Source organism: Schistocerca cancellata, chromosome 8 (genome assembly GCF_023864275.1).
Source record: "Schistocerca cancellata isolate TAMUIC-IGC-003103 chromosome 8, iqSchCanc2.1, whole genome shotgun sequence".
NCBI lineage: Eukaryota > Metazoa > Arthropoda > Insecta > Orthoptera > Acrididae > Schistocerca > Schistocerca cancellata.
Window position 1 is genome coordinate 461,347,525 of NC_064633.1, and position 25,510 is coordinate 461,373,034.

At 40.7% G+C, this 25,510-nt stretch overlaps 1 protein-coding gene across 3 annotated transcripts in view; it reads right to left on the reverse strand.

The window, feature by feature from the left end:
• The window catches only part of LOC126095246 (FHIP family protein AGAP011705), a 223,759-nt gene that overhangs the window by 157,534 nt on the left and 40,715 nt on the right, over positions 1-25,510 (reverse strand). For all 3 annotated transcript variants that reach the window (XM_049909998.1, XM_049909999.1, XM_049909997.1), the window contains exon 5: positions 7,220-7,370. In XM_049909998.1, the coding sequence (XP_049765955.1) occupies positions 7,220-7,370 (151 nt within the window). The remainder of the gene's footprint in view (positions 1-7,219; positions 7,371-25,510) is intronic.

A 25,510-nucleotide genomic window follows, 5' to 3' on the forward strand; every position in this document is an offset into this window, starting at 1 on the left:
AATGTGGGGATATAAAGATCTAAAATATATGCAGAAAAGTGGGCATGGCATATAAACACATGTGGTAGGAAAATGCTCTCTAAATGCTCAAAAAAAATTTTTTTTCAGCAAAATCCTTTTCAGAGTACTTAAATAAAACCTAAATCTATCGAAATATGATGAAAACTGAAAATCGATAATTTTCTTTTTTTTTCTTTTTTTTTTTTTTTTTTTTTACATGAAGCACAGTGTGGTCTCCTTAAATGACGACTCTAGGAATATACTACAACCTCCTACCAATCACTCGCACAGGGATCATGAGAACAAGAATAGATTAATTACAGCACACACGGAGGCATTTAAACAATCATTCTTCCTACATTCCATATGTGAATGGAATGGGAAGAAACATCTAATAACTGCCATGCACTTCACAGTAGTTTGCTGAGTGCAGATGTAGATATAGATGTAGGCTCTAGCAGTGATTTCAGACCTCAGGCTATGGACATTAATGTGGTCAGACATACTTGTGACAATTTTGCAACTGTTTCTAACAAACTGTTCACCAATGTGCATATGAAGGGATCACCCCTTCAACTGCAATTGTATATGCTTCCGAACTAATATTTAACTGTGACTCCATTCCCCTCCGCTGTCTCCAACTTCAAGCTGTCTTGTCCGTTATCATCGAGGACAAATTCCTGTTTTTGGGCAGTTTATGGCAGAGACGACATACATGGCAGTGGTGCAATCACTGACATTCCTGTATGGACAGTGCCTTTACAGAAAATTTATTTGGCTTGGATACTTGCACAACATTTGGATTCATGGTCACCAATTTGGTGTATTTAGTGGCTGATCTCGTGTCCTGTCAAGAATGGGATGAACTGTGCAAGGAATATTCCATCCTCTTTTTACCTGCGCTAGGCAAGGCAACAGATTATGTGGCACATATTCACACTCAAATCCATAGTACAACCTTGTTCTTTTTGTGCCCGGTTGGTGCCCCTGGCACTTTATGATCAAGTAAAAGAGCTAGATAGGCTGACTGGATTGGGTGACATGGAACCCATATTGTACACTCAATCAGTTACGCCATTTGTGATTAGTAAGAAACCAACAGGCAAGCTCGGCCTTTGCAGCAGTGACAGTCAACTCATGATTGGCAGTGGGACAGTATTCATCGAAACTGGATTTGTCAGAAGCATATTTACTGCTGCCATTTTACGAAGAGTCACATCTACATCTACACAGATACTCTGCAAACCACCATACAGTGCATGGCGATGGGTACCCTGCACCACTACTTGTCATTCCCCCTCCTGTTCCACCCACAAAGAGAGTAAGGGAAAAACGACTGTTAAGGGAAAAACGACTGTCTGTACGCCTCCATATGGACCCTAATTTCTCATATCTTATCTTTGTGGTCCTTACACGCAATATATGTTGGCGGGTGTAGAATTGTTCAGCAGTCAGCTTCAGATGCTAGATCTCTAAATTTTCTCAATAGTGTTTCTCGTAAAGAATGTCGCCTTCCCTCCAAGGATTCCCATTTGAGTTCCCAAAGCATCTCCATAACACTTACATGTTGTTCGAACAGACCAGTAAAAAATCTAGAAGCCCACCCTCTGAATTGCTTTGATGTCATCCTTCAATCCGAACTGGTACAGATCCCAAACATTCTAGCAGTATTCAAAAATAGGTTGCAAGAATATCTTAAATGCGGTCTTTTTTACATGTGAATCACTCTTTCCTAAAATTCTCCCAATAAACTGAAGTCAGCCATCTGCTTTCCCTACCACAATTTTCACATGCTGGATCCACCTCATATTGCTTTGCAATGTTACGCCCAGATATTTAAATTACTTGACTGTGTCAAGCAGCACACCAGTAATACTGTATCTGAACATTACAGGTTTGTTCTTCCTACTCATCCACATTAAGTTCCAATTTGCCACATTTAGGGCTAGCTGCCATTTATCATATCAACTGGAAATTTTGTCTAAGTCATTTTGTATCTTCCTACATTCACTCAACTTCGACACCTTACTGTACACCATGGCATCATCAGCAAACAACCGCAGATTGCTGCCCATCGTGTCCACCAAATCATTTATGTATTCAGAGAATAACAGTGGTCCTATCATATTTTCCTGGGGGCACTCCTGACCCTTGTCTCCGATGAACACTCGCCGTTGAGGACAACATACTGGGTCCTATTATCTGAACAGTCTTTGAGCCACTGGCATATCTGTGAACTTATTCCACATGCTCAAACCTTCAGCCTGCTATTGGGTTCCATGTCAAATGCTTTCTAGTAATATAGAAATATGGAATCTGCCTGTTGCCCTTCATCCATAGTTCTCAGTATATCACGTAAGAAAGGGGTAAGCTGAGTTTCGCACGAGCGACGCTTTCTAAAACTATGCCGATTCGTGGACATAAGCTTCTTAGTCTTAAGGAAGTTTATTATATTCGAACAGAGAATATGTTGAAGGATTCTGCGGCAAACGGAAGTTAGGGATAATGGTCTGTAATTTTGCAGGTCCGTTCTTTTACTTTTCTTATATACTGGAGTCACCCGCACTTTTTTCCAGTTGCTTGGGACTTTGTGCTGGGCAAGAGATTCAGGATAAATGCAACCTAGTTAAAGGGCCAATGTCATAGAGTATTCTGTAAAACTGAACTGGGATTCCATCCTGACCTAGTGATTTATTTGTTTTCAAATGTTTCAGTTGTTTCTCTGTGCCAGGTATGCTTATTTGTATGTCTGTTGATGGTCAAATGACGGTAGGTTTGCACGGTTCTCCTGTGTGAATGATTTCTTGAACATGAAATTTAAAAATTCAGCTTTCATTTTGCTAACTTCAAATGTCACACCAGACTTGTTAACAAGGGACTCAAGGGGAATCCTCAGACCAGCTTAGTGATTTTACATACAACCATAATTTTCTCGGGTTCTCTGCCAGATCTTTTGCTGTGGCATGACAGTAGTAGTTGTATGCTTCACACGTAGATCTTTTCACAGACGCATGAATCTCTACCAAACTTCACTTGTTGTCACTTGTGCATAACCCTTTGAACCTAGTGTGCAATAGCCTCTGCTACCTCAGCATCCGCTGAATTTCATAACTAAACCATGGTGGGTCTTCTCCATCCTTTACCCGCTTATTAGACACATAACTCTCCACACTACGATTTACGATCTGCTTAAACTGTGCCCATGATTCCTCTACATCCATCTTACTGGAACTAAGTGATGCCAATTCACTGTCTAAGTGAGATGTTAATAATTGCTTATCTGCAGTATCTAGCAGAAACATTCTCCTAGCCTTCTCAACTGATTTATTAAGTTCTGTACTCATAGTTGCTATAATGACATCATGATTGCTAATCCCCATTTCTATACTGACACTGTCGATAATGTCCGGCCTATTTGTAGCTACATGGTCTACGATGTTTCCATTGTATGTGGGCTGTCCAACTACCGTATTTACTCGAATCTAAGCCGCACTTTTTTTCCGGTTTTTGTAATCCAAAAAGCCGCCTGCGGCTTAGAATCGAGTGCAAAGAAAGTGGAAGTTCTGAAAAATGTTGGTAGGTGCCGCCACAACTAACTTCTGCCGTCGAATATATGTAAAGGTACACAGGCATGCTTTGTAGTCACAAAGATAAATACTGGCGCCAAAACCTCCGCGTCAGTAAATAAATTACAAAAAAAAAAGGTGGAAGACGAGCTTTTTTTTCTCCGCCCCGAATTTCGACCACTGCATTTTCATACATTATCCAACGAAGTAAATACAAATTCCGTATTGTTCATCTTCGAATGTAGCAAAATTTCAATGTACTGCGAAAATCCGACATGCAAGACTGTTTGGGATGTTTGTCAATATGGCCAACTCTACTTTCTGAATTTTTTCCTACCTGTGAGAAGAGATGGTTGCTAATAGGAACCTGATGAAATGTGAATCACATGCTGTATTCTCTTCACCATAGGAATAATACGAATATTAACATTTTGTCGTGTATTCTTTCGTGTTTGCTGCTATCTCATTTAAATCCTGCCTGCCTAATAAACTACAAAACTAGAGTGCGACAACAGCAAACGCGGAAGAATATACGTATCGTGTCATGTTTATATTCGTATTATTCTTATGCCTAATAGTGATACAGTCGGAAATGAAGCACGGCAACTGACTAGATTTTTAATTCTAAGATGACTCTAATTTCTTTGCAGAATTTGATGTACTAATGAAGCGGCCGCAAAGATTTTCAAACGGAGAAACATTTTCGCCTAACTCTCGTTCAGAACATGTTCTATCATACGCAGTCTATTATTTGGTTCTTCTTGATCATTATCAAAGAAAGCAGCAGTGTAAGTAACAACAAATAGCAGTCTCCTGCCATTGTTTCGCTAATGAGACGATTACTTTCTCTTTTTTTTAAATTGTAAGTGGCGGTAGCGTGCACAAAAGCAAGCCATGCCGCGAGCGGCGACAGGCCGTAAACACGCACTATCAGAATGCGACAAACAATGCGTGACACAGTACAGTAATGCATTTTCAGCTTAGAGTGACGCAAACACCTATAACAAAGAAAACAGCACTTATCAGATCAAAGCAAAATAAGCAATCTATTCAAACCAGACGAAGCACGTGAAAAAGGAAGGGTACCCGTATAAATACGGACGGAGCGCCTGACGCATAGCAATGGCTACCTGGTAAAGCTTAACTGCTAAGCTTACGACTCGAACCAAACTACTGTAGCTGTATCGTCATTCATTCGACCTAAATTGTGTCTCATATTACAATGGGCCAACTTTGTTTCAATTTGGAGGTGCGGCCTAAAACTTTACTCTCCCCTTGAATTTCGAGTCTCAAATTTCCGGTGCGGCTTAGATTCGGGATTTTTTTTTCCTTTATTTCGAGTCTCATTTTTCAGGTGCGGCTTAGATTCGAGTGCGGCTTGGATTCGAGTAAATACGGTAAATGCTCAAGACAATGTTCGGGAAGTGTGTTAAATGTATTTCACATGACATGCAGTCAATACTCGGTAGGTTAAAGTCGCTTCCAACTAGTATTGCATGATATGGTTATTTACGAGCTCTTGACCATAGACTTTCTTTGAATGACTCTAGAACTGTGAGAGCGGAATCAGGTGGCCAGTAAAAACCTCCCTCTATTAACTTAGTTTCACCTACACCTGTTACATGCGACCAGATGACTTCACTGTCACACTCAACTTCAACCTCAACAGACAACATTTTTGTCAACTGTAATGAACACTCCCACTGCTACGACCTCTAATCTTTTTTTCCAATATACATTCCATGACTCGCTATATACCTCAGAGCTTTCCACTTTAGGTTTCAGCCAGCTCTCGTTCCCCAGAATAATTTGAGCGCGAGAACTTTCCTGGAGGGCAGTATATTCAGATACTTTATTACAAACACTTCGACAGTTTTCTGGTAAAATTATGGTGGTCGAAATGTCTTTATTCTGAACGACGTTTTACTTCCCTTGCTGTGAAGCCACTGGTGAGTGTTCATTAGAGCACTTCAAACAACCGCCTCGCCTAAATAACCGTCATGTGCACTATGCAATTACTCTGCTGCCCAAGTACCCACTTCCTTTGTGTAGTGCACCCCTGACCTGTCAAAGGGAGTCCTACAAATCTCCACACGATAACACAGGTCTATAAATCTGCAGCCAAGACTGTCACAGAGTTGAAAATGCCTTTGGTTGAGATCTTTCACTCTGCTCCAAAACAAAGGACCCTGATCAACTCTGGAAATAATGCTGCAAATTAAAAGCTCTGCTTGCACACCGCGTGCAAGGCCAGCAGTCTTCACCACCTCTGTGAGCCGCCTGCACAAACTGAGGATTGCCTCAGAGACCATGCAACAGGTGTCTTTGGTGTCAACATGAGCCCCAACTTGCAGACGACTGCAATCTGCACACTGATAGCCCTAGGCAAGGCCGCCTCCATATCTTGGATGAGGCCCCCCAGCAGACATATTGAGTGCACATTGCTTTCTTTCCAGCCCTGAACGCTATCTGCCTAAGCAGCTCCAAATATGCCTAACGTTGGAGCTCCCAATAACTAGTAAACCCCTCGCATTTCCCAGGCTTTTCAATATTTTTGCTTGAATCATGATATCCTCTACGTCAGGGCACCTCTGTTCCACCCTCAGTCGAATGGACAGACTGAAGGCCTTGTCCAAGGTTTTCAAGACGCACTCACACATATTCTGAGTTCTTATAGATCCATGCCATTATGCACTGAGCACAATCTTCTCTACTTCAGCCAGCTCCTGACACCCCCCCCCCCCCCCCAATGTAGGAGACCCTCATGGGTCCCGTTCTGGCATCTGTGCCCCCTGCAGCTGCCACCTCACCAGCAGGAATCCACCTGTGATGGGCCTGTCAATGCCAGGATCATTTCTGGCTTTACTCTCTGATGCCAGCCAACAGGGGACTTTTGGCTTCTCCACAGCTGTCTGTCAATAGGGCCTCAATGGAGCCTGGATATGTGAAGTTTATTACCTGTTAGGGAAAAGCTCTGGCATGAAGTAGAGTCATTCTTTCATTTAGTAGCTTTCCACATATTATATACATCAGATTTCAATAAAACATTAAATAACATGTCTTGTTTCTTCTACAATACGTTCCCCAAATTAACAAGATCCTTTTAGTATCTTTATTTTTTTATTATTCTCACTGTGTGGTTTCTTTTGAATTTCTGTCTCCTTTTTTTCTCTGTAGCATCAACATGCCACACAAATTCCATATGTGAATCACTGAAACTAAGAAAAATTTATTTTCCACGCAACTGTTAACAGGCTGTTTCAAACCTTTTTGTTTTTTACTGCATTAAACAAGTCCAAACATTGAAACAGTAAAAACCTAATAACACTGGAGCTACTGTAATTTTCAGGTTATTGCCTGAAAGAAAGGAAAAAAAATAGGGTTCAAAATCAACATTTAACAGTACAACTGATTAGAATTAAATGCATCATATGATTAATCTCATGCTGGTTCCATCAATTACTTTTAAAGGATTTCTAATCCAGTACCACTATTTTTTCCTTACTTCCTCCCTTCTCTCTCTCTCTCTCTCTCTCTCTCTCTCTCTCTCTCTCTCTCTTTCTCTTTCACATAAAATGCTAGGCATGGTACAAAAGTCTATTTTCCAACTATACCAGAAACTGTAAATTTGTTATTATTTTTTTTCTGCTTACCGGACACACATTTGAACGAGTCGAGATGTATGAGGCAACACTATCATCAGTTGCTGACAACGCCATGCACAGCAACAGGGCATCACGAGCTTGCTGGCCAAGACCTCCTTCACGGTGCACAAATGGTATCAGCAGGGCAAAGACAACAAACCTGTTGGTAATATTCATGTCTCACTCCAAATAATGCAAAATGCAGCACATAATATACATATATTTATTTAATAAACAAGCTTAAAAACTTGTATGTTACAACAAAATATTTTCCAATAATTTATGACTAAGACCACGTTTAATGGGGGGGGGGGGGGGGGGATAACAAAAAAATCATTTAACAATATTTCAGGAGGAAACACAATAGTCAACCAGCTAACTAGCTTAAGGATACTAAATGATAACCCTATTAAATCAAAACCCCATATGAATAACTGGAGAATATGCTAACTGGCACAGTCAGTCTGGGCAGGCAGCCGACGAGGTTGGAGAATTCTACACGAAATAATGGGTCTGGTTTCATACCACAGTATGGCACATCTGGAAGCCTCAACTAGCAACATTATCAACAACATGAATCAGAAATTCTTTAACATGAGTCAACAAAGCACAACAAAATATGAAGCTCTAGATACTGAACCACTTTGTCTCTGAGTCAAATTACAGATATCATGTTTTTCACCAACTGCAATATCAAATGCCCATTTCATTTTCCAGAATCAAATCCATTAATAACCAACAGCAACAATAAGTGCTAAGTTGTTTATTCAATGGTTAAATGGTATTGTATTCACACAAACTGCAAATCATTCTGATACGAATGCTTACATAATAAATTGGTGATTCTGCTGATCAAATACCACTGTAATGACTGATGCTACAGATTCTCTTCAATGATACTACCAACAGAAAACACACATTTTTTGCCAAGATCAGATGTTGAGCAACCTTAAATGCTTCAGTGTTGGACTGTTTTTCTTTCATAACTTTATTTGTTTAATCAGTCCAGGAAAAGGTCACAGAAGAAGAGACTTTAGAATATAAATTGAGCAAGGCAAAAATCTTTACAGAAAGTAACTCATTTAGCCTTCTGCCAGGATAAAATTGATACACACTGAAATTTTCTGTCAATTATTTGTCAACAATTTACAATAATGACACCTTCTCACAAGCAGCTTCCCTTTTATCATTTTCATTGTTGTGTGCTTCAGTACTGAGGTGACTGCTATGTTGTCCTGTCACCTGCTGCTTGGTTACTGTGCCCCCAGAGAGAGAATCTCTCTGCCCTTTTGGACCAAGTCTTTCAGCCTATTACCCACTACATAAACTCCTACAAAAAAGACACCAATAATTTTGTTCACTGACTCCACAGTTCCTGTTCCATATCACACAGTGTCCTATTTGTTGCTGTTGATGCCACCTCACTCCACACTAATGTTCCCAACGACCATGGCCTTGCTGCTATTGAACAGTACCTTTCCCAATGTCTCACGGACTCAAAACCTACTACCTTCTTCCTAGTCCCAGGACCAACTTTCCTTCTGAAGGCATCACCTACAAACAAATCTGTGTTACAGAAATGGGCACTCCTATGGCGCCATCCTATATGAACCTATTCATTGACCATCTAGAGGAATCCTTCCCGATTTCCCAAACCTCTCGCCTGGTTCAGATTCATTGAGGACATGTTCATAATGGACTGAGGGTGATGACAGCCTTACTTATTTCTCCAGTACACCAACACTTTCTTCCCCACTTGCTTCACCTAGTCCTCCTCAGCACAACAAGCCATTTTACTTTACATCAATCTTCACCTCATGGGCAGCTACATCAGTATCTCAATACACATCAAAACTACCAATGACCAACAATACCTCCACCTTCATACTGTCACCCATTCCATGTCAAAAAGTCCCCTTCCATACAACATAGCTACCCATGATTGACACATCTATAGTTACAAGCAGTCCCTCTACAAATATGTCTAGAGTCTCACCGAGACCTCCACAGGCCAAAAATTACCTACCCTCCCATCTTTCTCAAGTAATAGGCTTCCAAGCATTGTCTCACTAGTCATCTATCATCCCCCACATAACCACTGTCCAGCCACGAATGAGCACTCCTTTCATGACTCAGTACCACCCAGAACTGAAGGACATGTATCACATTCTCTGCCAGGGTTTTGACTACCTTTCACTGGGCCCTGAAATGATAAATATCCTCTGCATCCCTCACACTGTGGTACTACATTGCCTACACATCCTATGCAAATCCTAGTCCAACCCTACTCCACCTCTGCCCCCAACTCATTGCCTCCAGGCTCACATCCCTGCAATAGACATATATTCAAGACCTGTCCCATACATCCTCCCACTACCACCTACTCCATTTCTGTCACTGGCATCTCCTACACCATCAAAGACAGGGCCACCTGTGACAGCAACCACATGGCCTACCAAGTTAGCTGTAACCACTGTGTTGCACTATTAATGGGTATGATATCCAACAAGCTGTCTGTCCACTTGAATGGCCACTGCCAAACTATGGAAATGACACAGCCATGTCACACAAAACGTAATATCTTTTTCCTTGTCACCATGACCAACTATATCCTCACAAGGCATCACCTACAAACAAATCTGCTGTACAGAAATGGACACACCCATAAAACCATCTTATGCTAACCTGTTCATCAGCCATCCTATTCTATGGTCCTATTTCCTACAAGATGTCTTTTGTTCCTGTAATCCTCATGGTCTCAACCTTCACTAATCTCTGTTTTTTACCTCCCTACTTCATTTCCTATTCCCTTTCCACTGCACAAATGCTTTATATACTACCACTGAATCTACATAGTCCTTTCCCCTCCTCTCCTTTCCCCTCCCCCGCTTTCCCCACAAAGTAGAGCCTCCACACACAGCACCTAGCAGCCCTAACTTGTCCCCACCACACCCCTGCACACTCCCACAGGCAGCACTAGCATCTTCTCCCACCCCCACCATGTTATCCTTCTCCTCAGCCCCTTGACACTTGTTCTTGAGTGAGTATGTGTGAATTTTCTATTTCTGAAGAAGGACTTTGTCCGAAAGCTGAAATATTTCTAAAAACTTTTTCATTATACCCATCTGAAACTCAGTGCCTTCTCTACGTGGTGAGTACCAATGTTATCTTTCCCATATTATTGTTATTCCCATCTGGATGTTCCTTTGTTTGAATTTGCATAATGGCTTCACTTCCATTCCATTCCATAACTCAATGCTGTTTCCCTCTGTTCCTATTCTCTATTACATTACATTACTAATTGTTCTTTTCCTTTTTTACTTTCCTCTCTTTTTAGGGCTACATGCCCACACAGATTGTAGGTGGAGAGTCTCATGTTCCACATTCTTCATCTCATGTCCCAAATTTTTCACCACCAATGTAATAAATCCTGGTTCTTAAATTTATCACATTACCTCCCTTCACAATCATGTTTTTTAATGTGTTTTCCTGTACCTTCCTGTGCCATAAGTACTTTGTTGCACACCGTTTCTAACTGCCCCTCCCCCCCTCCCCCCCTTGCCTTATTCAAGCACACACTTTACTGACTTCACCTAATCCAATTATACCTGCTACCACCATCCTTCACACATATCCTCCTATCGACCTGCACTCCCACAAAATTTTATGTAATTTGATGTGTTTTTTATCCTCCACTATTGATCCTTGCACCTTCCATCTGCGCCAACACAAAAGTTTCCCCAATCCCACGTTTGGTTCCTGCATTGTTATCCAACTCATGGCGTCCGAAGGAGCCACTGGCACTGAAAGCTTGCCAATCACAAAGGACTTTTATGTGTGTGTTCTGCCGCCGCTTGGTGAGTAGATTTTTATTCATCCAATTAAATAATTTCATCAATAATTGATTGTTTTAATTGTTATACCTGCCGACAGAGATTTACCACCACGTTTATAAACCTCAGGAATTACCTGACTGAGGGGCTCTGCCAGCTGTCAGGTACACCCATCTACAAGCCAAGGTACAGTGACCCCCTCCAGAAATCCAGCAGGATTACGTGCACCCAGAACCTCTGCCCTGAGTCTGTCTCCTTCCTCACTACCAACACTCCTTACACTCCTACCTTGTATATGCTTCCTAAAGTACAAAAACCCTACCAACCAAGGCATCCAATTGTGGCTGGTTACTGTGCCCCCACAGACACTGTCTTTGCCCTTGTGTACCAAAATCTTCAGCCTATTACCCACAACCTACCCTCCTAAATAAAAGAAACCAACTACAGGGTGGCGCACGAAATGTGTTACCATTTTGTTTTTGTATATATACTTTATTGTCAATACAATCTGAAAGGAACATATACTACAATGAAGAGCCATCAATGGAGATTTGTTATAACTCAGCAAATGCTCAATATGTCCACCATTTCATTTCCTAACTTCCTTCAAACGAACACTGAAGTTAGTGAGCACCCTACGGCACATGTCTTCTGTAATTTCACTGCAAGTTTGAAGAATAAGCCCTCTGAGCTCCATTAAATTTCACAGCTTCTTGCTACTGCCTTGCCCTTCAACACGCAGTGGTTCATGCAAGATGGAGCAAGGCCACATACGGCACACACTGTGTTGGAGTTTTTACACAAGCATTTCGACATGCGGATCATTTCACTCAGGTTTCCAGGTCACTTCAATTATGGACAAAATTGGCCCCCCCCAATAGTCCAGACCTCAATCCATGTGACTTTTTTCTTTGGGGGTACCTAAAGGAAAAAAAATTACCGAAACGTCCACGTGATTTAATGGAGCTCAGAAAAGGTATTCTTCAAGCTTGCACTGAAATTACAGAAGACATGTGTCGTAGGGTAATCACTAACTTCAGTGTTCATTTGAAGGAAGTTAGGAAACAAAATAGTGGACATATTGAGCATGTGCTGAGTTAGAACAAATCTCCATGGGCGGCTCTTCATTGTAGTATATGTTCCTTTCAGATTCTATTGACAATAAAGTTTATCTTCAAAAACAAAATAGTAACACATTTCGTGCGCCACCCTGTATTTCCTTTAGTGACCCTCCCACAATTCCTTATCCTTTACCACCCGAAACCCTGCTTGCCACTATCAATGCCAACTCCCTCTACACTAACACCCCAACATCCATAGCATTGCCCCTGTTGGACACTACCTCTGCCAATGCCTGACCGACACCAAATGCACTAGCTTATTCCTGGTCACCGTGGCCAACTGTAACTTTCTTTAATGACTACTTTACAGCCTGTACCATCTGGATTCATCCCACCAACAACAGCTTTTCTCACCTGTGCAGGTGAGAACTCTCCCTACAACATATCCGTTGTGCCCATAATCCCCCTGGTCCCCATTTTAGCTACCGTATTTACTCGAATCTAAGCCGCACTTTTTTTCCGGTTTTTGTAATCCGAAAAACCGCCTGTGGCTTAGAATCGAGTGCAAAGCAAGCGGAAGTTCTGAAAAATGTTGGTAGGTGCCGCCACAACTAACTTCTGCCGTCGAATATATGTAGCGCTACACGGGCATGCTTTGTAAGCACAAAGATAAATACTGGCGCCAAAACCTCTGCGTCAGTAAATGAATTAAAAAAAAAAATATGTGGAAGATGAGCTTTTTTCTCCGCCCCGAGTTTCGACCAAGGCATTTTCATACATTACTCAACGAAGTAAATACAAATTCCGTATTGGTCATCTCCGAATGTAGCAGAATTTCAATGTAATACGAAAATCCGACTGGCAAGACTGTTTGGAATGTTTGTCAATATGGCCAACTCTACGTTCTGAATTTTTTCCTACATGTGAGAAGAGATGGTTGCTAATAGAAACCTGATGAAATGTGAATCACATGCAGTATTCTCTTCACCATAAGAATAATACGAATATAAACATTTTGCCATGTATTCTTTCGTGTTTGCTGCTATCTCATTTAAATCCTGTCTGCCTAATAAACTACGAAATTAGAGTGAGACAACAGCAAACGCGGAAGAATATACGTATCGTTTCAAGTTTATATTCGTATTATTCTTATGCCTAATAGTGATACAGTCAGAAATGAAGCACGGCAACTGACTAGATTTTTAAATCTAAGATGACTCTAATTTCTGTGCAGAATTTGATGTACTAAAGAAGCGGCCGCAAAGATTTTCAAACGGAGAAAAATTTTCGACTAACTCTCATTCAGAACAATGTTCTATCATACGCAGTCTATTATTTGGTTCTTGTTGATCATTATCAAAGAAAGCAGCAGTGTAAGTTAACAACAAATAGCAGTCTCTTGCCGTTGTTTCGGTTATGAGACAATTCCTCTCTTTGTTTTAATTGTAAGCGGCAGTAGCGTGCACAAGAGCAAACCATGCCGCGAGCGGCGACAAGCCGTAAACACGCACTATCGGAATGCGACAAACAAAGCATGACACAGTACAGTAATGCATTTTCAGCTTAGAGTGACGTAAACACCTATAACAAAGAAAACGGCACTTATCAGCTCAAAGCAAAATAAGCAATCGATTCAAACCAGACGAAGCACGTGAAAAAGGAAGGGTACCCGTATAAATACGGACGGAGCGCCTGACGCATAGCAATGGCTACCTGGTAAAGCTTAACTGCTAAGCTTACGAGTCGAACCAAACTACTGTAGCTGCATCGTCATTCATTCAACCTAAATTGTGTCTCATATTAGAATGTACCAACTTTGTTTCGATTTGGAGGTGCGGCCTAAAACTTTTTTCTCCCCTTAAATTTCGAGTCTCAGATTTCAGGTGCGGCTTAGATTCGGGAAAATTTTTTTCCTTTATTTCGAGTCTCATTTTTCAAGTGCGGCTTAGATTCGAGTGCGGCTTAGATTAGAGTAAATACGGTAGTCCCTGCCCTCCACCTCCCTATCCACTTCTCTATTCCCAATCCAGTACTCTTCTCCCCCACTCCCCCGTCCCCCACCGCCCCACCTAGTACAGCCTCCTCAGGCTACTCCTACCAGCCCTACTCTGTCCCCACCATGTAACTGCACACTCCCACAGGCAGTGCTAGCAACTTCCCCCACCACTGCTTTGCTACCCCTCTCCCTCTCTAGCCCATCTCTTTCTTATCCCCATTACCCACCCCAGCTACACTGCTGCTCACTTCAGACAGCCCCAGACAGGCCTTAGTGACTGGAGGCAGTGGCCATACGTGTACTGTGTGAAGATGAATGAGTTTTCCACTTCTGAAGGACTCTATCCAGAAGCTGAAGTATTTGTAGCAATCTCTTTCATTTTGCTCCTCTAGGTCTCAATGCCGTCTCTATGCGGCGAGTAGCAATCTTTTCCATGTTGTTGTCATTGCATTCTGAAAGTTCCAGGATGTCATTCCAGCATATGCGACACATAAAACCACAGAAGTTATTGAACTAGAAACCATAATCAGTCTCTTATTCTTAGCTAGCATTACCAGAAGTAACATACAAAGCTTAACAGATCTGTGGGGAATTGATGGTGACAGTACTGAAAAACTGTGTCTCGCAATGAACATAAAATGTTTCAAATTCATAATCTGCTGCCTTAGATTTGACAATAGTGCAATACTTGATGAAAGGGGACAATTAGACAAGATAATAATGATTATGGAAATATTTTCAATGTTTGTACAGAATTATCAGAAATCCTATATTCTTGGAGAAAATGTTACAGAAGATGAAAAACTGGATTGATTCCATGGAAGATCACCTTTCATCAATGCATACACAGAAAACTAAATAAATACAGCAGTAAAATATTTGCTCTTGTGGATTCCCGTGTATTTTTCTGGCATAATTTGGAAACGGACACCAGGTTGTTGGGTTGGGTTGTTTTGGGGAGAAGTCCAGACAGCGAGGTCATCGGGCTCATCGGATTAGGGAAGGACGGGGACGGAAGTCGACCGTGCCCTTTCAAAGGAACCATCCCAGCATTTGCCTAGAGCGATTTAGGGAAATCATGGAAAACCTAAATCAGGCTGGCTGGACGCGTGATTGAACCGTCGTCCTCCCGAATACGAGTCCAGCACCAGGTTGTCAACACAAGGATTATAGCTTATAAACAACAAATCTTCAGATACTGTGCTGCATTTGTGTGAACCTATTTATGCGTCCAGTTGAAACATAATGACAGACAACTAGTTTATCAGCTTGGATTGATAGATGAGTTAGAAAGAATTTTTTTTTCTTTTATTGTGATGCAGAACAAATGTGTGCGAGATTCCTCTGGCATTAGTTACCAGTAAAGAAAATGTTGTCCACAGTTCACTTTCTGGCTTCAAGAAAAACTGTACTCTTGTTTACTATTATTTCTAAAAAGGGAAATGTGTGATCCTGGGCTCAAATTTGCATGAGAATAACTCAACAGATGCTGGCACAGGAGACGAATAGAATCCATACATGGTAACATTTTCACAATGGCACCAACGGTGGAGATAATGCTAAAGATACGTCGACCCCTTTGTATGATGTTGCAAGAAATGTGCACTCATGTACCTTGCGTCACTACTAGTCCTTTCCTCTCCTATTCCACTAGCAAAAGAGCAAGGAAAAGACAACTGTGTTAGAGCCATAATTTTTCACATCTTATCTTCATAGTCCCTATGCAAAACGTATGTTGGAGGCAGTAGAATCATTCTGCAGTCTGCCTCAAATCATGGTTCTCTAAATTTGCGCAACAGTACATTACAAAAAGGGCATTGACTTCCCTCCAGGAATTCCCATTGGAGTTCACGAAGCACCTCCATACTACTTGTGTGCCCATCTCTAAGCCTTTCACCCATATATATTGCAATTATCAATATGCCTGGAATCGATGCATAAATACTTTATTTTGGTAACAACCAAAATTGTATTGGAAGAAACTGATCCCTGAAACAACCATCTTATGCGTTACTTTCAACTCAGTTGGTTTAAAGACATTTGGAGACCTCAAGAATTCATGTAGATCTGCAACAGAGACTAAAACATTATGCACCAATATTTGAAGAATTAGCAGAAGATGAATGCACAAAAGTAGAAAAACTGAAATGGGGTTGAAGAGGAAAAGGTACAATACTTGCTCAGGAAAGCAAAGACTATAAAATACTGTTGCAAAATGTGTCAAAAGCCAATTTCTTTTATGTTTCAGAGTAAGAATTTTTAATAGCTATTTGAGATGCAAGAGTATGGGAAACTTTGATCAAGCTGCATTTGGAGATCTTATATGCCTGCATTGACAACAATGTTTCAACAGTATCTTTAAAATCAAAGAAGTCAGTTTTATGTATTGGGAACACAAGCAGTGCATTCCTAACTATGGATTACTCAACGTGCAAAGGACATGTGCCGTATAGCAATGAATGTTTGAAACATTTTCTCCATGATTTGATACTGAAAAAAAAATCTAGGAGTATGCAACAGAATACAACTGCATTCAAAATGCATTTTGTGAAAAAAATGGCACTTAGAATGTTTCCCAGTTTCACTCCCCAACTGATATACAATTATTACTATTATTGTTGTGCCCATATGTCCTCTTTGCTTTTCTGTAAAGATATTTGCCATTTATAATGTGCTTAGTTAGGAAATTTAATATAAAGCAAGTGAACCAGAGACGTGATCTTGTTGCACAGAACACCATATCTGATTGAAGGTTAAATTCCAGGTCAACAGTCACTGATCAAGCAGGTCATGACAATAATGGTTTATCCACTGTTGAAATTTGGAGCAGTACATTTGTTGTCAGAAATCCAGATTCAGGATTCACTGACAGTTTCTCTAGAAAGAGCAATCCATCTATAAAGGAGAATTATTACAAACATGTCTGAAGGATTCATCAGATCTGTTCAAGGATATGTGACATTTATAAAGTTAAGATAATAGGCAGTAGTGATAAGATCCGAGTATGAGTAGGATAAAGAGGAGGAGCTGGCTTTTGGGTGCTAAATAAACACCATGATCAAATGTGCCCTTGTACAATATGACACATTACTTACTTACAGGTAATCTTACTTCAATAAGGTTCCACAACACAAATTAGCAACTTTCAGAGAGTGTAATGCAATATCATATTTGAGAGGTTGAGAAAAGCCATTCCTCCAGGCAAGACCTGTGAGTAGAAGCAATCCTCCTAAACCCTGCCAATGTAAACAGTGCCTGTCCTCTTACATTTAGAAATTGGGTCATTTCATATTGTTCCCTTTCATTTTGTGGAAGCTTAATGTAGTGATGTTAACTATGGTGAACAATTTAGCGGAATACGATATTCGGAGCAGAAATTAATAAACAAACTGCAAGTCTGGGAAGGATAAATAGAATAAACCTCTCTATTAAAGAAAATACCAGCAGTAAAATGCTAAAATTATAACAGACTTATGTGGTTGCTTGCTCACAAAATCAGAGCGACCAGCTGCCTTGTAATGAACAAGAATCTCTTACACTTTTGGTGTCCTTATTTTTTACATAAATAGCTCCTTTTTTCTTCTTCTTGATGCACCTAATGCCTACAGAAATACATACAAAACAAGTATTGTCTCACCATCGCAACAGGGGGGTTCTCCACATAGGGTCTGACTGATCTGCACCTCCTTTCCCACTTCCACATATCTATTCTTCTTTCCTGTTAGATGAAAGAACTAACAGTTACAAATACTAAAAAATTTTTTTTCTCTATTTTTAATGTACCTATCGACAGCACTGAAATTTTGGATCCGCAACCTAAGTGCTGACCACGAATTTTGACCATTTAGTCAATCAATTTCTGATCATCTCCTTCAATAGGTTTCTTTTCCGAATTGAGCCAGTACCTTTTGTTTTTTTTTTTTTTTCTTTTTTTTTCTTTTTCTTTTTTCTTTCTCTCTCTCTCTCTCTCTCTCTCTCTCTTTAAGGAATACACGTGTAAAATTCAATACAGCAAAATTAACACGCATTTTTTAAAAATATATTCATGCTGTAGATTTTGCCTCAAAAAAAGTTTACACATTTTATTGTTTGTCATTTGCCTACTTTTGGTTTAAACCTTATTTATATGTTTTTCATTTTATTTAAATTTTCTGTTTTGTTTTGTAAATCATCAAGTATTAATTCTAACTCTTTCATAGCTCCCTGATTTCCTTTATCCATCCTTACTTGTTGCTTAATATTCCAAAGTTTCTCTATAATTATTCTCAATAATCTGGTTTCAGGTACCCTCATAATGTGACCGAAACAAGAAATATATATTTTTGTGTATGGTATCTGGAATGGGCTCCAGTTCTCTGTGCACCACTTCATTTGACACTATCCATCATTGTTAATCTTTTTTGATATTTCTTATTTATGCATGTTCTAGCTATTCTTCTCTTAGTATTCTGTTGATTTTGCTTTTCTGGGTGGCTAATCATGGTACAAGTGTACACGTGAACTGATGAGACACTGTGTATCAAGATTTTAAAGGCAATTCTGGTGATGGTTGTGGCCAATATGCACTACCGTGTATATTTTAACAAAATAAAATATCAACAGCAATCAAGATGAACAATTATACTAATTACGGACAATGATCACAGTCTCGTACAATTATTTCCTGCCATTTACAAACAAATGCTTCCTTCTTGCAATCTGTGCAGCTATGAGACACACCTATGTTTAAATGATTCTAACTTCTATTTTAAAAATATTTAGCTCTCTTAGCACATCATTGCATTTAAATCACGGATATTGAATGTATGTCACCTATTTCTCAGACCTGTACAGTTATATTACCACATCCATCACTTTATAACCCATTAATGTTGAACATTTACACTTCAAAAGATAAATCTCTAGTGTAAAGAATGAAAATGAGTCAAACTCTTTTCCAGAACTGAGAAATATGCTAAAAGGTAACAACTTAGAGAATGTTTACCCAAATCTGAACATAGCTCTTCAAATATAGTGGAGTACTCCTGTTTCCATAGAAAGGTCATTTTTTTGCTGCAAGATGCAGACACAATTATTTGAAGACATCACAAAAACAAGATCGTCTTAGTTATCTAGGTGTTCTTGCTATTGACTCAGGCTTAATAATGGAAATGGACTATGAATAAATCATGCACTTGCTTGTAAATGAAGGACAATGAAAACCCCTTCTTATCTATCAAATAATTGGTGTTTTATCCCTGGTACCTTTCTAAATGTAATGTAATAAGTTTTGCATTGTTTCTATTTATTTTCATAAAATCAAAATTATAGTGTTTGAAATTATATTTATTGCATGACACTATATTAAGTTTTTCTATTTGCAATTTTTATAAATGTAAGATTATGCAATTCATATGCAAGTATTACATAGACAAAAAACATGTCCACATGTTATGTAAACTTCCTTTTCTAAAGCTAGCTCGTTCTTCTAGTAACAAATTGTTTGGAACGTAACCATTCATTAAATATTTTTCTATATACTTAACAATGAAATGACAAAAGGTATGGGATAGTGATACGCACATATGCAGATGGAGGTAGTATCACATACACGATGTATAAAAGAGCAGTGCATTGGCAGAGCTGTTATTTGTACTCAGGTGATTCAGGCGAAAAAGTTTCCAACCTGATTATGGACACACAATCAAAATTAACAGACTTTGAATGCAGAATGGTAGTTGGAACTAGATGCATGGGACAGTCCATTTTGAAAATCGTTAGGGAATTCAATATTCCAGGATCCACAGTGTCAAAAATTGGCTGAGAATACCAGATTTTAGGCGTTGCAGTGGTCAAAGGCCTTCACTTAATGACCGAGAGCAGCGGTGTTTGTGTAAAATTATCAGTACTAACAGACAAGCAACACTGCATGAAATAACAACGGAAATCAATGTGGGACGTACGACGAACATATCCATTAGGACAGTGCGGCGAAATCTGGCATTAATGGGCTATGGCAGCAGGCAACTGGTGCAAGTTAACAGCATAACAAAGCCTGGAGCACCGCTCCTGGGCTCGTGACCAAATCAGCTGGACACTATGTGACTGGAAAACTGTGGCCTGGTCATATGAGTCCCGATTTCAGTTGGTAAGACCTGATAGTAGGGAATAAGTGTGGTGAAGACTCCACTAAGCAGTGGGCCCAAGTTGTCCACAAGGCACTATGCAAGCTGGTGGTGACACCATAATGGTATGGGCTGTATTTACATAGAATGGATTGGATCTTCTGGTCTAACTGAACTGATCGTTGACCAGATGTGGTTATGTTCGGCTACTTAGTGGCCATTTGCAGCCATTCATGAACTTCATGTTCCCAAACAAAGATGGAATTTTTATGGATGAAAATGTGCAACATCAGAACATTCTGGACAGTTCAAGTGACCGATCTGGCCACCCAGATTGCCCAACACAAATCCAAACGAACATTTATGGGACATAATCGACAAATCAGTTCGTGCACAAAATCCTGCACCAGCAACACTTTTGAAATTATAGACAGATGTAGAGGCAGCATGACTCAATATTTCTGCAGGGGACTTCCAATGACTTGTTGAGTACATGCCATGTCGATTTGTTGCACAGTACTGGGCAAAAGGTGGTCTGACACAATATTAGGAGGTACCCCACGACTTCTGTCACCTCTGTGTATATGTGATGTTTGATAAATGCATTTCCCTGTAGTTTGTTGCCATACTTACACCACTTTTTTCAAACACAGATTTTACCAGAGCTTTTTTCCAGACATTGGGAACTTTGGAGCACTGCAGCAAAACACACTGTTTAAAGAATTTACTGTCATATTTCAGTAGTTCTGAATTAATTCAATCAAAATCATATGTTTTTTTAGTTTTTATGGTGCAGTTTCCAGGTCTGTAATTGTTGTATCAAAACTTTTATCTTCTTATTCTCATTCTTTTTCCTCTGATATGTCAGCAAACTAGGACTTTTTATAACGCTCAATCCAGTGGGCAACAGCATTAAAATTCAGACTGACAAGGCCCCTTTCTGCTTGGTTTGATTACTTTATATGCCATTGTCACCTGTGTACATCATCCACTATTTTACTAACAAATCTGTTCCATAATTCCTCATGTGCATTTCATATAATATTCATTGTAAAATTTCATTTTTGCTTATGTACTGTATAAGCTCTAGGTATAAACAGGGCAGAAAAAAAAACAGAGTGCAAGGGGTAGAGATTTCTCAAACAAACTCCAATCTTCTTCTTCTTTGTGACTTGTCCCAGCTGGTGGCAGGATCCGCTGAGTGGATTCGCTTTCTACATTTTGTTCGATCGTGGACCATGCTTGGATGAAGATTTACAGCCTTCAGATCATTGTGCAGAGTGTTGCCCCATCGTAATCTTGGTTGTCCCTTCTGTCTCTTTCCTGTGATTTCTACTGTGTATGCTGCCTTTGCAGTGGTATCATCCTCCAGACACATCAGATGTCTGAACCATTGCAAATGACTTTCTTGCATATCCCACCTAATCCTCTTAAGTCTCCATGACTCCCAATCACTGTTTTGCCTCTTTTATGGCTGGCCAACACTTGGTGCCATCCATCAAGTGATGCCACCCATCCATCTAAGCATCTTAAGTCTCCACAACCTCCAATCATTGTTCTGCTTCTTTTGTGGGAAGCCAGCACTTGATGCCGTAGATAGCAATAGGATAGATGGTAGTCCGGTAGATCTTCGACTTCAGATGATCCTTGATCCAACGATCGCAATGATGTCTGTTGTCATTCACCTCTTCATCCGGGCTGCCTCCATCCTTGTGTTGGCCTCTTCTGCAAGATGGCCATCACAAGACGTTGCAGATCTGAGATACCTGAATTTTAGAAAATCCAGGATCCCAACGCAACTCACACACATGAATGTACCTCAGGCAACTGAAACCACACTGCAAGCAGCAGCACCAGAATGGTGACTGGGTGGGGGTAAGGAGGAGGCTGGAGCGGGAAGGGGAAGGGAGAGGGATAGTATGGTGGGGGTGGCAGATAGATAAGTGCTGAAGGGTAGACTGAGGGCAGGGGAGAGGTGGGGGGAGTATCGGAAAAGGAGAGAAATAAAATCACTGGGTGTGGTGGTGGAATGACAGCTGTGTAAAGCTGGAATGGGAACAGGGAAGGGGCTGAATGGGTGAGGACAGTGACTAACGAAGGTTGAGGCCAGGAGGGTTACAAGAACATAAGATGTAATACAGAGAAGTTCCCACCTGTACAATTCAGAAAAGCTGGTGTTGGTGGGACGGATCCATATGGCACAGGCTGTGAAGCAGTGTCATTGAAAAGAAGGACATCATGTTTGGCAGTGTGTTCAGCAACAGGGTGGTTCACTTGTTTCCTGGCAGACAGCTTGATAGGTGCCATGCCTACATAGAATGCAGCACAGTGGTTGCAGCTTTGTAGAGACATGACCGGTTTCGCAGGTGGCCCTGCCTTTGATGGGATAGGTGATGTTAGTGACTGCAATGGAGTAGGTGGTGGTAGCAGGATTACCCACACCCAGTCACCACTCCCATCATGCATCCTCCCACTGCATGCATCTACTCTTGGTAGATCTTCTCTGTCAACAATGATAGTTTGAACTTGTCACAGATCTGATGTCATGTACTCATTTTCCTTTTGTCGAGTCGCAATCTATACCATGCAAGGCACTCATACCCCTCTTGTGTTTGGTGCTGGAGATGAAACTTTCTCCACAGTCAACACAAAATCATCAGCATATGGAAGTGTCCATAGTAATATCATGTGCAAGTTTCATGTGACAGGGTCCATCCCAAAACTAAACAACAGTTGTGATAAGGCCGAGCCTTGGTGGTTTTCTACTGTGACATAAGTCTTTGACACTCCTGCAGCTGCTTGGACACAGCTCCTCATTTATACATACAAACGCTATAACCAGTTACAAGATAACCTAGAATGCCATGGCCTCTAAGCACTAAACAGAGTGGGTCGTGTGGCAGCCAATCAAAAGCCTTTCCGAGGTCTATAAATGCAAAGTGCAGTGGCTTGTTCTTGCAGTATTTTTCAACCAGCAACATGGATGGTGTCAAGTTCTGCAACAATTTTTCAAAAACCCGGCTCAGTCCTTGCGATCTCGCAAATCCTTTTATCAAGAATGCATGAATGCATTCGGAGATCTTAATCGCATGGCTCAGTAATCTGGTCGAACAGTAATCAGAACACTCAGCAAGGCTTCCTTTCTTTTTGAAGATTGGTACTGTGATGTCCAGCTGCCAATCTGTAAGTATTCTACCTTCTCTGATGATCTGGTTGAAAAAAAATTTGGTAGCCAATCTGCTGCATTTCAGTGCTGAGCACACCGTAACTCAGATGGGAGGTCATCAGGGCCAGTGGCTTTCCCTCTCTTCATCTCCTTCAGAGCAATCTCAGATTTGGCAATGTGGAAAAGGAGAGAAGTAGAGGGGGGCAGAAAAAAAACTGGGGGGGGGGGGGGGGGGGGGTTGGTAGACTAGGAGGCTATGTACTGCTGGAGTGGGAACATGGAAGAGGACAGGTTGGTGAAGGACAGGGACTAACCAATGTTGAGGGCAGGGGGGTTATGTGAACATAGGACATACTGCAGGCATAGTTCCCACCTGGCAATTCAGAAAAAGCTAGTGTTGGTAGGAAGGATCAAGATGGCACAGGAAGTGAAGCAGTCACTGAAATGGAGAATGTTGTGTTGGGCAGCATACTCTGCAACTAGGGGTTCCAGCTGCCTCTGGGCCACAGTTTGTCAGTGGCCATTCATGCGAACAAATAGCTTACTGGTTGTCGTGTCCACGAAGAATGCAGCACTATGGTTGCAGCTTAGTTTGTAGATCACGTGACTGCTTTCCACAGGTAACCCCAACTGTTGAAGGGATAGGTGATGCTTGTGACCTGACTGGCATATGTGGTGGTGTGGGGGTGCATAGGACATGTCTTGCATCTAGGTTGATTACATGGATATGAGCCATCATGACTTGTGGGCACCCCTAGATTCTGAGAAGAGCTTTACAACTTGAGATATGTTTGTTCAGTTAGCGAGAGAGTATCACAATTTTCAACAAATTCCTGTGGGATATGCAGCTAGAATTATGTGCAGTAAGAATAAGATTATTCTAAAATTCTGAGACTGGGTGTTCCAGGACAAATTAAGAAATTCTGATGATCATCATTCGTTTCATACACCATTCCATTAATAAAATGAGCCTCTAACACCTTCCGTCACACACTACACTGTGGTGTACAGAGTGTTGATGTTAATGTAGATGTATTATACTCATAAATTTTCAATTTCAAATCTTAAGCATGTAATGGAATGGTTTTATAGAGGATAAGCTGCTGGCATCCTTTATTTTGGATAATCGTGGCAATAACTTGTGTCCCTGCATTGTTTATAACAAGAGAGGGCAACCAGCAGCCCACAGTCCACGTCTGGCTCACAATTGGTTTCAATCCGGCCTACAGAACAATTTCTTGGGGGAAAAAGTGAGGCGCTGCAGATTTTTGCTACAAAAGTTTTTAGACACCTACTGTGTAACGTCATAAGTAAAGTAACAATGCTCGTGACACATAAATAAGTGTCCATATCTGAAGTTGGGATGAACATAAAATGAATGTGCTATCAAAAATGTGTATTTTGAGGCAAAATGTTTTGGTGTTGGCATGTCATGAATGGGGTCCCATTTATACCAACACATTACCCCATAAACCTTATCATCATGCACCTTCTAGTTTTGACTTCACTTGTTCAGAGTGCTACTGTCAGGTCATGTGAAGAGTTGGCCAATGATGATGATGATGATGACGATGATGATGATGATCATCATCATCAGTTTGTGGGGCACTCAACTACTTGGTCATCAGCACTAGTACAAAGTTCCAATTTTTTCACAGTCCAGTTTTTTTTTTCACTGTCCATTCTAGCCACTGTCACAAATGATGGGATGATGATGAAATGATGAGGACAACACAAATACCCAGTCACCAGGGAGAGAAAAATCCCCAACCCGGCCGGAAATCGAACATGGGACCCCGTGATTCAGAGGTAGCACCGCTAGCCACTAGACCACGAGCTGCGGACTGTGGGCAGTGAAGTTAAGTAAGAATGTGAATCAGGCCTGCAGGTCACCAAATGTCACGGCCTGCAGGTCACCAAATGTCGCCCACACCTGGTTTATAACATAAAATAAAGAACTAGTAGATGTTGCACTGGTTATACAGCTCGTCATGAGCTACTGTGATAGAGCTCCTCTACTTTGATGTCACATGAGGAATCATTTCTCAGCATTAATTTTTTAATAATTGTTTTGGCTGGATGGTCCATTCTCACAATCATATAAGTATTCATATTTCAAATCATTATATTATTGTTTGAA